The 13,145-nt window shown below is 38.7% G+C and overlaps 1 protein-coding gene across 1 annotated transcript; it reads left to right on the top strand.

Moving 5' to 3' along the window:
* Positions 1-371: 371 nt before the first annotated feature.
* LOC306821747 (intestinal mucin-like protein) lies at positions 372-12,893 on the top strand. The gene is made up of 18 exons (XM_079340321.1): positions 372-467; positions 2,588-2,759; positions 3,861-4,099; positions 4,215-4,398; positions 4,968-5,175; positions 6,007-6,179; positions 6,266-6,335; positions 6,896-7,017; positions 7,114-7,145; positions 7,224-7,392; positions 8,394-8,489; positions 8,748-8,788; positions 9,994-10,290; positions 11,290-11,388; positions 11,636-11,764; positions 11,860-11,899; positions 12,005-12,125; positions 12,510-12,893. The coding sequence occupies exons 1-18, from the start codon at positions 450-452 to the stop codon at positions 12,712-12,714; spliced, it is 2,415 nt and encodes an 804-aa protein (XP_079196447.1). The 5' UTR covers positions 372-449; the 3' UTR covers positions 12,715-12,893.
* The last annotated feature ends 252 nt before the right edge of the window (positions 12,894-13,145 follow it).

The raw sequence follows: 13,145 nt of genomic DNA on the forward strand, positions 1-13,145 counted from the left end.
TTAGTGATAATTGCCAAACAGTGTGCCCACCATTACTGTCTTTGTGCACCTCACCCAACATTATAGATTTTTACTTCATAATAAAGCTAATTTCAAGTGACAGCTTCTCGGGCTGCTCATACCAATAGTGATAGTAGTAGATAGCCAAAAACATCAGTGCTCTTTGTTAGAAAAGCAAAACTGTCGTTTTCAATAATGTTATATTTCATAGTCACTTTATGTTCTCAATTCAATTGTTTTTTTCTCTGATCACTGTATTCATACCATCTTTATTTACAGGAGATTTGCTGTATAATGTCACAGACGGTGCAGGGTGGTGTTTTTTTGCATACTGCAATGCTTCTTGCAAAGTTCAGACACAGTCCAGTCCATGTCCCACACCATCACCAACAGGCACCACCACAGTCTCATTTTCAGGAACCCCATCACAACCCAAGGACTGCATCTACATGAATCAAACAATGCAGGTATAAAATAGATCAAAGTTGTTCATTATATATTATTTTGATTTAAAATGCTTTAATAGTTGGGATCTACATGTGCTTAAGAAAATATTGAAGGACCAAGAGTTTGGCCAATGTACTTTTTCAAACTTGATGATTTGTGTTAAGAGACCAACTAAATGTTTCTGTGGCTTGGTGGTATGGTTTTTTGTTTTCTAAATCAAATAGCTTTTCAGTTACCTCATTTTTTATTCACCAAGTTGTGCACTGTCCACAACCACAGCTACATTTCCAAAGCATTAAAAAGAGCTCATTGCTTTTGTCAGATGGTTTGATTTACATAAGAAATGCCTGTATACATCCATTTCTAATGGATGTATACAGGCATAATGGCAATGCATTGGCTTGTCTCTACAGTCTTATCCAGAGTCCACAGAGACTGCTTCCTCAGCCTTTGGACAGCATTCTTCCTCTGATACCCATTTACTCAGACCTTCATCACCAAGTTGCACACTGGTTGAGTTGGGAATCCTCGACATCCCAAGCCACATTGTCAACACGTTCTCCTGACAATCCAGGAGGATAACATTATTTTCCTCCTGAGATCACAAGATGACATTTTGTCTCAGAGTTGTGGACAGAGGGTGATCTTGGAGAAACTGGTGTCTTTGGTGTGATGGAATTTTCTCCCAAGGTCTGCCTTCCCAAGATGGACTGCAGCAGACTTTGTCTAGTTTTGCCCTTTTAAACCACCTTCTGTACCTCTTTTACAGTGATGATAGTGCTCTGCTGTGGTTTTATCAAAGCTGATTGTTAAGCAGTTGTTAAGGTTTATATCTTCAGCTCATATATGGCCACAAAAACCTTGATAACATATGCACTATGGTTCCTCTCAATCCACAGGAGTAGGGTTAACCTAACCTTTTGTAGGTTAAGTTAACCCTACCCTACACAAATTGCCATGCAGACTTCCGTACTATCCACATCAAGTGAATAAGCTTTTTAGTGACATCACTGGCTAATCCTTTAACTGCAGCCAGATTGCAGTGTGCAAACATCTAAAATCTACTTGTGAGCAGTTACCTACATAGGAAGGCAGAGAAAAGAGGAGTAAAAGTTATGATTGGGGTAAGCTAAACAAGTGGGTGCATCCAACCCATCCCTTGTTTCTAGTCAACCATATAACTTTTTCTGATTTGATCCAACTGTCAAGAAAAACCCATCATCTCTAACTTTGATAAAGAGGACCACATTGGATATGTGCTGAATATTATTTACAAGAGAAATATTGTTTTGTTTTCAGAGAAACATTCCAGGGAATAAGGTTAAAAGACTACAATGGAAGTCAAAATGATCCAGATCTAGAAAAATGTAATTGGCTGTGATTTTAACATGTAAATAATTGAGCTAAAGGTGAACCTGATATGATGTTTTTTAAAGTGAGCCAGTTGTTTACCTTTCAATAACACTAGGCACTGAGGTGGTTTAGTCTGTACTCACATTTCTATGTAGTCTCCCTTTAATCCCAGAAGTTATTGTCAATATAGTTTATAATTTAATTACAGAATATTTGTCTTTCTATTGGCTTACCTTTGATGTATTTTGAACTGCTTTCTTGGTAAATTCTACATTTTTCAGATACAGATTGCTACATTTCTCTGGAGGATATGTTCAGTTCGGAAACACTTCATTTAACATAGACTAATCGGTAGCTCCTTTTTTTCATGGTGCTCCCCAAAAAGTAAAAGTACTTAATCTATGAATTTTCTCCTGGATCATATTTATTGGTTGTGATGCTTCCAGAATACCATATAATGAAACAGAATAGAATTATTGCCATTATTCAATTGTACAATTACATTATTTGGCTTCACCTTAAAGTTCACACACATACAAGTATCCATCAATAACAGTTATCATTGCATATAAAAAGTTCAGCTTAAAGGTTTCAGGTTGTGTAATAGATTATTAATAAAATAAATTATCCTGAATTTAAAAGAATGACATGCAAATAAACTACTAAAATATTTGGATTGAGATTACAGTTTAGATCACTGGTGTAAAACATTTGCTTTTAAATATAACTTTTCTTGAAGATACAAAAGTTTCCTCTTACATTATTTTCTGCTTCTCAATCCTTACAGCATAAAGAAACTGTCATGATTGACAACTGCACCATTGCTATCTGCGAAAACGGCACCGTAACAGAGAAACCTTACACCTGTCCACAAGTGGAACCACTCATCTGTACCAATGGACGTAAAGCAGTTAAGGTCTATAATGAAAATGGATGCTGCTACCACTATGAATGTGAATGTAAGTTTAAAATTATGATCAAAGTGTTTTACCATTGAGTTTTCATATAAAGCTGAATATCTTGTTTGATTGTGTTAGGACTCTAAGCAATGAGACATTCCCTCTGCAAATGATAAATACTTTACACTGCAGCATCCTTTGGTTTTATAAGTTAATCTGCCATGAATATCAGACTTTCTTTAGTAGTCCTTACACAGTGGGCTTCTGGACAGGTTCTTGGACAGCCGCCTACATTATAGACTGTATTAAACTTGATGTAGTTGTAGTGATGTCACATGATGGTTATTTTTTTCAAATACTGCATCAACCAAACTTTCAAACAACCAGTCAAACAGGTGACCTATGAATAACTCTTATCTTTAATAAACAGGTGAGCTGTAAAACAGTGTCTGCCAATAAAGACCTAAGTCTTTGTTAATCCGGGTTGTTAACATTTTTATTTTGACTGTCTTAGTTGGCTTTTTTGATTGGGTGTGGGGCTTCCTGTGCTTTTATGGTTAGACTTGAGGAACTGCAGTTTTTTGGCACAGAGCTTAACCCTGACCCCACACTATGGACTGTATTAAAATAAAGTGGATGTAGCCTCCTGTGTGTAAAGGGAAGCAGATGCAAATATTTCTTCTATCTGCATTATTTCCTCATGAGCTCATGGACTCAAACTTTGTTAAAGTCCTTTTCAACAACACAATGTTCAAATTGGCAATAATGATCCCATTTAGAGGAAGCTGTGATAAATTAGGATTTGTTTTAGAGTAGGATACTTGTACGCTGTTCAGTTGTCATAAAATAGGCTGTACTAAAGCAACTTGTCATGCAGCATTTAGGTGTTGTTCATTAAGCCAATGGGGAAGTGTAATCAACTGCAGGGAATTTAGTGTCCACTTGAGGCTGTCTTTAAAATATCCATAAATACCCATATTATTGTTATAGTATGTTTACAGCCTGGTACAAAATATGGTTTTGGTCTGAACAGTTCATGTCTTCATCAGCACACATATCCAGGGTGTTTTTTAAATCTATCTTTCTACTGAAGATGTAATCATGTTTTATTTGTTCCAGTTCTTACTGACTTAAAGTGTGTTTGTCCTTCCTCTCCTGCAGGTGTGTGCACTGTCTTTGATAATGTACACTACATCACATTTGATGGAAAAAGTTACGATTTCCAACAGTACTGCAAATTCTACCTGGTCAAAGAGATAACTGATAAATATAATCTGACCATCTTGGTGGATAATCAAGTGTGTGATCCAATAGACAGCTCCTTCTGTCCCCAGGCTGTGGTTGTTAATTTCAAGTCTCACAAAATCGTTTTGACTAAGATAAAGGATGTAGGAAACGTGGTGAGTTTAAAATAAGTCTGCCATGTAAATAAACTTCATGAATGAAAATTTCATGTGGTGGTTTTTCAGAGCGTTGTGATCATTTGGAGTCTGTTTCGTCTCCCTGTGTCTCCAGGTGTACTTGAATGAAAAACGAATCTATCCAGCTTACTCCAAATCTGAGCTGCATTTCACGAGCACAGACATGGCAGTCACTTTGGAAATACCTGCCATTAGGACTAAAGTGGTCTATAGTTTATCCTCATTCAGCATTTACCTTCCCAATGATCTCTTTGGTGGGAATACTGAGGGACAGTGCGGTGAGTAACCACACACACACACACACACACACCAAACCAGGGGCTTGTACAACGAGGCAGTGTTTATGTTTATGAAAGTAACTCAGGGTTAACTCAAGCTTTTTCAGTACTAAGAATGTGGTTCACTTCTTAACGGAGTAGACCACCTTGGTAACCTTCACTACTCTGGAGCAGGTGAAGTTCAGGTTAGAGCTTAACTTAACTTTGCCCAATCAGATCTCTTGATCACAGAGATCTGTAAACTGATTTTGAGGGGTGCAGATGTAGAGAGACCAACATAATATATGATCATTGGAGATGTTAATAGAGATGAATGGAGACGATCAGAAGGACTGATATTATTCAGAAGCATTTTAAAAAGTCTATTTTTAATTGCACTGGTTTCATTTTTTTTATCATTCTTATAGGGGCTTCCTAAAGCTTTATCTGCAGGTTAAAATATGTAAGTGAGGGAGGATAGCTGCTTATTTCAACATGTTTCGTGCTTTGCATGTCTTGTATACTATACTAACAGAGGTCATCCTCACAGACTGATATTGTATGGACTGATGTCACTTTTCCTCTTCTAGGGACTTGTGATAATTCCCCGGTAAACGACTGCCGCTTTCCAAATGGCATGATGGGAAACTGCTCAAACTGTGCAGGAAACTGGGTAGTCCCAGGTGTACCCTGTGTTGCCCCCACATCTCCCCCACCAACAACAAAGACACCTGAAACCACAACAGTAACGACACAGCTTCCTTGCAGACCTGCCCTCTGTGACCTCTTGACCAGCAGGTAAGAGGAGGTCATACCTCAGCTTGACATACTTAAGGCCTTTTTACTGTGTTGACTAAAGGCAGTTTTCTAAACTTTTAGATTGATGAAAAAGTTCACAAACAATGATTCTGAAAATCTGAAGACACAACAAGAGTGAGAGAATACAGAGAAAATAGATGACCTGTTAGCTTCTGTTAACATTAGCTATTAGCTACTTCCTAGTTAACATCCCATTTAAGAATCACTGACACCACATGAAAGGCGTTTATTGACTTATACATGAATGCTTCTTTAGAGCGAAATGATTTGAGCCTAGTTATGCAGACCTCCCTTTAAGCACCACTGTTACTCTCACATGACTTTTTAATCCAAGCATTAATTTCAGAAATACACCTTTCACAGTACAGAATGGATAGACAGAGAGATGGACAGCGGCCTGACCAGGCCAACCAGAGAGGAGTCTACGAAAAAAAGAAGAAATGATTAAGAATCAAAATGATCCAAAGGGCAGCCCTAAAAGCAGATAAAGCAAAAGAAGATCTGAACATGATCCCTTACCTTGACTTAAATAAAAAGATCAGAACATGATCCCTAACCCTTACCCTATCTTATGATAAGATCAGAAGATTGTGTCACATCAAAGGAAATAAAAGTGAAGGTAGATCCTTAAATGAGTTAAAGCAACAAAGGAGGAAGGAGTAAAATGTTAGGGTTAGGGTTATCAAAAGAATGATAGCAAGAAAGAATTGATATCTCAAACACTGATGTCATGGCCACACTTCTGAATGCAATACTTTTTTGGGAACCTTTTTTGACAGAGTGCTCTTCTTTGTTTGTGTATCTTTTTAGTATATTTGAGTCATGCAACTCAGTTATATCCCCATCATCCTTTGCTGCATCCTGTCGGTCAGACATCTGCAACAGTGGAAATATCACCTGCTCCAGCCTGGAGGCATACGCTGCAGAGTGCTCCAACAAAGGAATCTGTATTGACTGGAGGAAAGCCACCAACGGGCTGTGTGGTGAGATTTACCTTCCAAAATGTTAAAAACTTGTTTATGTGTGGAGGGTTCAAAAATGTTGATATGAATATTTATTAATTTTACAGAGCACAGGTGTCCAGACAACAAAGTGTACAAAGCCTGCGGCCCTGCTGTGGAGAAAACCTGCAATTACAGGTGACCTATTTACATCATTTAAACTTCAACCCTAAGCGTAGCTACAACAAACTCATTTATCGTTAGTCATCATTAGAAAAACATCCGACAGTTTGAAGGTGACAATTTAAACAAAATGTCTGAATCTGGTGCAGTTTCAGCCTCACCACAGACCGAACCAGCTAAACCAGGCTCCCTCTCTAATGCCTGAACATGTGGAGGACTTATCTCATGGAAACAGTGTTTTTCTTCAGACCCCACCTTGACCTCCATCATCACGGCTCATTTTATAACCGTTTATCAAGTCAATGAATAATCACATCGAGAGTTACCATTCCCAGACTTTCAAGGAATGGGAGGCAGTTTTATCTCTCTTCAGTCTGTGTGTAATCCTTTATCATGTATGATTTGTCTGCCTGGAACAAAGATTTCTATGACTAATGAGAATGAGTGAAACTTGGTGAAGCTGTTTGGACAATTGTTCATCAGAAGTGAGCATACTCTCAAAGTGTTGTTTTGTGAGCTTGCCTCCAAAGTTTACACATCAGTGATAGAACAATTTCTTTAACTTTTGATTTCAGATACAACAACATGTACCACGCAGGATCCGCTCCACTCACTAATGACACTAAAGAGGGTTGTTTTTGTCCTGAAGGCACCACCTTATTCAACCAGGTCTATGAAACATGTGTCTCCTCTTGTGGTAAGAGATCATGTAGAAAACATGCTTTGAAAGGGTAATGAAATATTTCACACTAAAGCCATCAGTGAGTTTTTAATGATCTCTGTTGAATTTCAGATTGTACAGGACCTGATGGAAAACCAAAAATGGTTAGAACTCTTCCTCTAACATGTATTTTTGTGTACAATAGCAAAGCTGTGTTTCTGAACTGTTTGTCTGTTAACCAGCCTGGTGAAACATGGACAAGTGGCTGTGAGACCTGTGTCTGCGATAAGGACTCCATGAGCGTCCAGTGTGAGCCTACTCCATGCCAAACCATGCAGATCCCCAACTGCACCGAGTCTGGCTACAAGCTGGTCACGAAGACAGACAGCTGCTGCACACAATACTCATGTGGTCAGTGTTCATTGTCGAGGAAATTGTCAAGAGTTGACTCCACACGATAAGACCCCTTAGACTCAGACGGCTCACGTTGATGAAAGTTTATACATCAGAGGAATACTGCAGGAGACATGATTCAACATCACACTTGTGGTTCAGTGTCATGTTCAAACAGAACTGCCAGACACTTCCAAAGATATATTCAAAAGACTTTACCATTATCATGGTCACATTGACCCATCTAGATTAATCTATGATGTCAAGAACCCTGGAGTGAACAACAACTCTCCCAGACATCCTTGCAGATATCAGGAAGAGCCGACGACTCTCTTCGCTGTCCTTGGTGTCCAGATAAAGCTGAACTCTGACTGACATCAGCAACAGTGAATTAACATTACACAGTAACTGAGGAATTACAGAAAATCTATGACATTCATCATAGATAGATAGATAGATAGATAGTTAGGATCCAATCTGACCTCAACTGTTACACAGTCTGATACAGATTGTAAAGAGGAGTTTTTAAGGATCCTTACATTGTGCTGTTAGTCTTTCAGGCAAATTTCCTTCGGGACTAAATAAAGAAATCTTGAATCTTGAATGCAGAGGTGTCATAACCATAGCTACTCCTGTACTCTGTAGCCACATTTAACCTCCCCAGAACAAATGGATCTTTTTGACAGAGATACATGCATACAAAAGCATTGTGTCACTGTGTTCTAAACTTCAAACCTTTGTTGTAAAATGTTGTAAACTTAGGCTAGCTTTCAGTTGGAAACAGTTACAGTTTGTCAAGTTTTGGATGTTTCGATCTTGGTTGACGTGTTTTGATTAGAATAAGATTGCTCTCATTCAAATGCAGATCAGATTTGTTGTACTGGTGTGCTTATGAGTGAGTTAACATGAACAGACCCCAGCTCTGAACTTTTTCTAGATTAGTAAATTGTTGTAAAAAGTACAAATAGGTCAATGTATGACACAGACTCATGATGATTCTATCCTCTTGTCCGAAACAGAATGTGATGTAAACCTGTGTCCTACTCCAATGACCTGTCCACTGGGCTTCCAACTGACGTACACAAATGGCACCTGCTGCAAATCCTATAAGTGTGGTATGTGAGGCCTAAGTGTGCATGGACAAAATGGTGTCCCTCATCTGACAGAAAATATCATCCTGCTTTCTATTAAAACAGGGATGTATCATTCATCCAGAACAATATTCTTTCTTTTGGTTGAAAGTTATGTTTGCTTTTGTAGGTCATAATAAGGTTTCATAACCTGCTGCTGTGTTTCTCAGAGATGTTCTGTAATATAATTTAAATAGGAATGTGTTGGTACAGATCTCACTCATCCCTGTTTTGTCTTTGCAGAATCTAAAGGTGTATGTGTCTATGAAGGTACTGAGTACATGGTAAGTGTACAGCTTAAAATCAACATATTAATTAATTGTCAGAGGACCAGATCTAGACAAAGTTAAGCAGTCAATGTCAACTTTATTTATATAACACATTTAAACAGCGAGTAGCCAACCAAAGTGCTTTACAGTGAAAGACAGTAATTCCCCCACAACGAACAGCAGAAACAATAAGCACAACAATAAAACCCAATAAAAGTGACTTATACAGTAAAAGCAGTGTATGCTGACATAATAAAAGTGAGCATTCACACTTATAGGCACACAAGTAGACAGTTGAACTGGAGAGGTTGATGTTATTTACACTTACTGACTTACTAAAGGTTTGCGTCTTAAAATGTGTGCAAACTTGATACCACTAGCCAAAAATGTCTGATCTACTAACAACTCCCAGTGAGGATTGCATCTTTCATATGAGCAAAATAATGTGTATTGTCCATTTGGGTTGGGGTTAGGGGTGAGGGCTAAACCTTACCCTAACCCTTGGGAACTGGAGGTTTGCCGGTTCAAGTCCGACCAAAATACGGAAGTTGGTCTGGTAGCTGGAGAGGTGCCAGACCACTTCTCGAGCACTGCCAAGATGCCCTTGAGCAAGGCACCGAACCCTCCCCAGCTATGGGGGAGCTTCCAGTGGGAATAGTAGCCGCACCCTGACATCTCACCATTAATTCATGTCCACAGGTCCTGCTTGTGTGTGTGTGAGATTTAGACCTGTGTGTATGATGTTACAAAATGTCTCCGCTCGCGAGATGAATAAAGGATTATCTTATAACAAGCATGTCACTAACAGAGTAAGTGCCACAATTTCACCCACAGGGATTAATGAAGTATTTTAAAAATAAATATAGATATATATCTATACATGTGAATATGGGGTATTTGTGCCCTAGTTTGCAAAATACTGGGAGGAGAAAATGCAAATAAGTTTTCTGACAGTGTCTGAATTTAATTTGAAAGGTTTTAATCCCAGAGCCCAGTGTTACGTACAACAGGCTGCAGTTAGGAGGACACAAAGGCTCAACATAAGAATAATATAAATAACATAAATGTAAAAGTGTAATGTTCACACTTCTTGGTTTCATTTGAAACATTTCACCATGGAAATAAGTAACAATGGGTCCTCTTTCATCTCTCCGACCAATAATGGTTGAAAAAAAAATATGTTTGAGTGACATCAAAGTTAATGTTGATTACTTTTTCAGGAAGGTCAAAAAGTACCAACACCTGGTTCAACGTCAGGAACAACAATATCCTCACCAACACAACCATCAGGAACAACAGCTGGACCGGAACAACCATCAGGAACAACAGCTGGACCGGAACAACCATCAGGAACAACAATTGGACCGGAACAACCATCAGGAACAACAGCTGGAATGGGACACCCTTCGGTACTTGGGCCCTGCCAGGAGTGTTACTGTGGCCCAGAAATGGACCCAATCTCCAAGCTAAAGATCATTCACTGCACACCTATTGTTTGCAACAAAAACTGCTCTGAAGTAAGCCCATTGTAAACATACACATACATATTGTCTACTATGTCATAAGCACTCTTGATTGAACGCAACTGACGATTATGAAGCAATTCTTGTGCTTGAACAAAAGAAGGCTTGAATGGGGTAAATGAAAAACAACATGGGGCTACCAAACACATTACTACTTATTTTACACAGCTTGGTATGGAGTTCATGGTGCAAGGTCATTTAAGGTTTAAGGTGTAAGAAAAAGGGGGGATGGAAGTTGAAGTATGGTTTTAATCGCTACAGCTTACTTCACCAAACACTATGTTGATACTTTCAATGAATTAATCAGTCACTCACTCAAACAGTTATTATCATCATCATCTTTATTGATAAACTCACAAGTCCATTTAAAACAATATAGAACTAAATATGAAAGTTCTCAAGACACAAATTGGACTGGTCTCAACAGTACACTATGATATCCTAACATAAACCCAACATGAATCACCCTAAGCAGATACAGGCAACAATGGCAGAGAAATTTCTTTCAACAGGCAGAAACTAAGAACCATGTAAGGCTCATCCCTGAACAGCCATGTGCTGCAACTGGGTGGGCTATAAGTGGTTCAGAGGTGGTGCTGAATAAGAACAGCCTGACAAACAGGGAGATGTAGAAACAGCATCAAAAAGCAACAAATAATACAAAGTTATCTGATAACTGAAGGTTTTACCCACCATAATGCATTCTGGGAGCAAAATGTTCTAGAAGGGTAAAACAGCACAATTAGCTCTTTGTTGTTTGTGCTTGAATGTAAGAAAGCATGAGCCTGCCATGTTCTGTAGCTGTAAAAAGACTTAAACTGTTTGTTGGGGCTGTTGAAGAACATACACTGTCTGGAATGTGTTGGTCACCCAAGCCTTTATATCCTTAAACCATTTTATTGGTACAATTGTAATATTTAGAATTCTTTTATTAAAGATGTACATAAAGTCACTCATACAAAACTGGAAAAGTCAAATTGTTTTCTCTTTCAGGGTTTTGAATACCAGGAGGTACCTGACCAGTGTTGTGGGAAGTGTGTCCAGAAGAGCTGTTTCCTCGTTGCACCTGACAACACAACACATATAGTGGAGGTCAGTTATGGCACTGTTCACACAGAAAAAAAGGGATAAATTGTAAATCTATTACAAATCAATATCAACTTTACATAAAACAGAACATTTAAAATAAAAGGTGAAAATGATAGAAACAAAATGAAATAAAATGCTTCAAGCTGTTCATATAAATGTCACATTTAATTGCTTTAGAATTGTATGCTGTCTTTGTCTAAAGGCCCAGTTTGATTGGCTCAACTGTCTTATGCTCTCTCTGGAAATACAGGTCAACCAAACTTTGACTCTTCCTGACAACAAGTGCATACAATTTGCCTGTCAGAACATCAATGGACAGCTTGTTACTAAGGAGATCAAGACTGTGTGTCCTCCATTTAACCCCTTGGACTGTGAACCTGTGAGTTAATCAAACCAGCAGCTAATACTCTTTCCCATGTGAGAGTCAGATCAACCATGTCTGACTGTCACATCAAATGTGTTTTCTTCTTTCAGGGCACAGAGACAACTGATGCAAATTTATGCTGCAGAACATGTAAGTTAGTGGAGCAGATGTGTTTTCAAAAATAACTCCAAATTTGGAGGACAAAGCTGTGGCCATTATTAGAATCATTGTCTGAACAGTTACTCTGTCTTGTAGGCAAGCTGCGCAGTGTCTGTGAAGTCCTCAGTAAGAAGGAGGTCATCAAGGTGAAGGAGTGTAGAAGCCCAGGGCCGGTCAACATGACGTACTGTGCTGGACACTGTGGAAGCATGTCCATGTGAGTCTACCCATTTCTAAATGTGAAGTTCAATGCAAACTGTAAAATCAGCAAGATGTCACTTTGTGATTACCTGCAATTGCTTAATAGAAAATGCAAACAGTGTTTATTTTCAGTTAACATGAAGGCTGGCTCAACACAATTAGTTTGTGTTAAAGAAAATTACTGTGAAATCCTTAAATGGGGAATTCTATTGATAATATCAATAGTAAACCACCTAGTGTAAACCTGCTCCCGTAGATCTCCTCTGTCAGCAGCTGACACTTGTCTGCTTGAAGAGTCATTTTTTATCAATCGACGTTATGCTAAATGGCTGAAACAGTGTTTTAGACCAGACACATGTGTGAGTAAAAAGTGTAAAAGGTATTGTGTTTGTGTGTGCAGGTATTCTGCTGTAGCTAACTCAATGATGCATCAGTGTGAATGCTGCCAAGAAGCCACAACCAGTGAGGGGCAAGTTGATCTTGAATGTCCAGATGGCACCAAGATCCCCTACAAGTACACCAAAGTGGAGAGCTGTCTGTGCAACAGAGCAGAGTGTGTGGGAGGAACAACGAATGTTCCACTGAAGCGCCGCAGGAGACGCTGATTGCTTTCTCTGGGACTGACCTTAGACATGATGCGAGACATAACCTTTGAACTTTTTTCTTTTTAGCTGTCATTATTTCAGACCAAACCGTTTTTGGTCTTGCATCCTACTGTTTGTGATGTAATATTTCTACATTCCATATATATCAATATAATTAAAATAGTTATCTGCAACATAAACACTGGTTTGGACATTGTTATTGATTCCTGGGAAATGAAGTTTGTTCAATAAAGAACAGAGGGAGGTGTTTACCTTTACATGTCCTCTGTTGGTGGAAACAGCCAGCACTGGATAAATCTGGCAGGAGCACGTTGTTGTCACAAGGCTCTGGAGATAATCGTAGTATCTGGGGTCTTTGGAGGTTGGAGCCATATTCCAACATATATTCAGTATATATTTTAGAGTAAGGGTATGGGGGTAATAAACCACAA

This window comes from Symphodus melops (genome assembly GCF_947650265.1).
Source record: "Symphodus melops genome assembly, chromosome: 3".
Taxonomy (NCBI): Eukaryota; Metazoa; Chordata; class Actinopteri; order Labriformes; family Labridae; genus Symphodus; species Symphodus melops.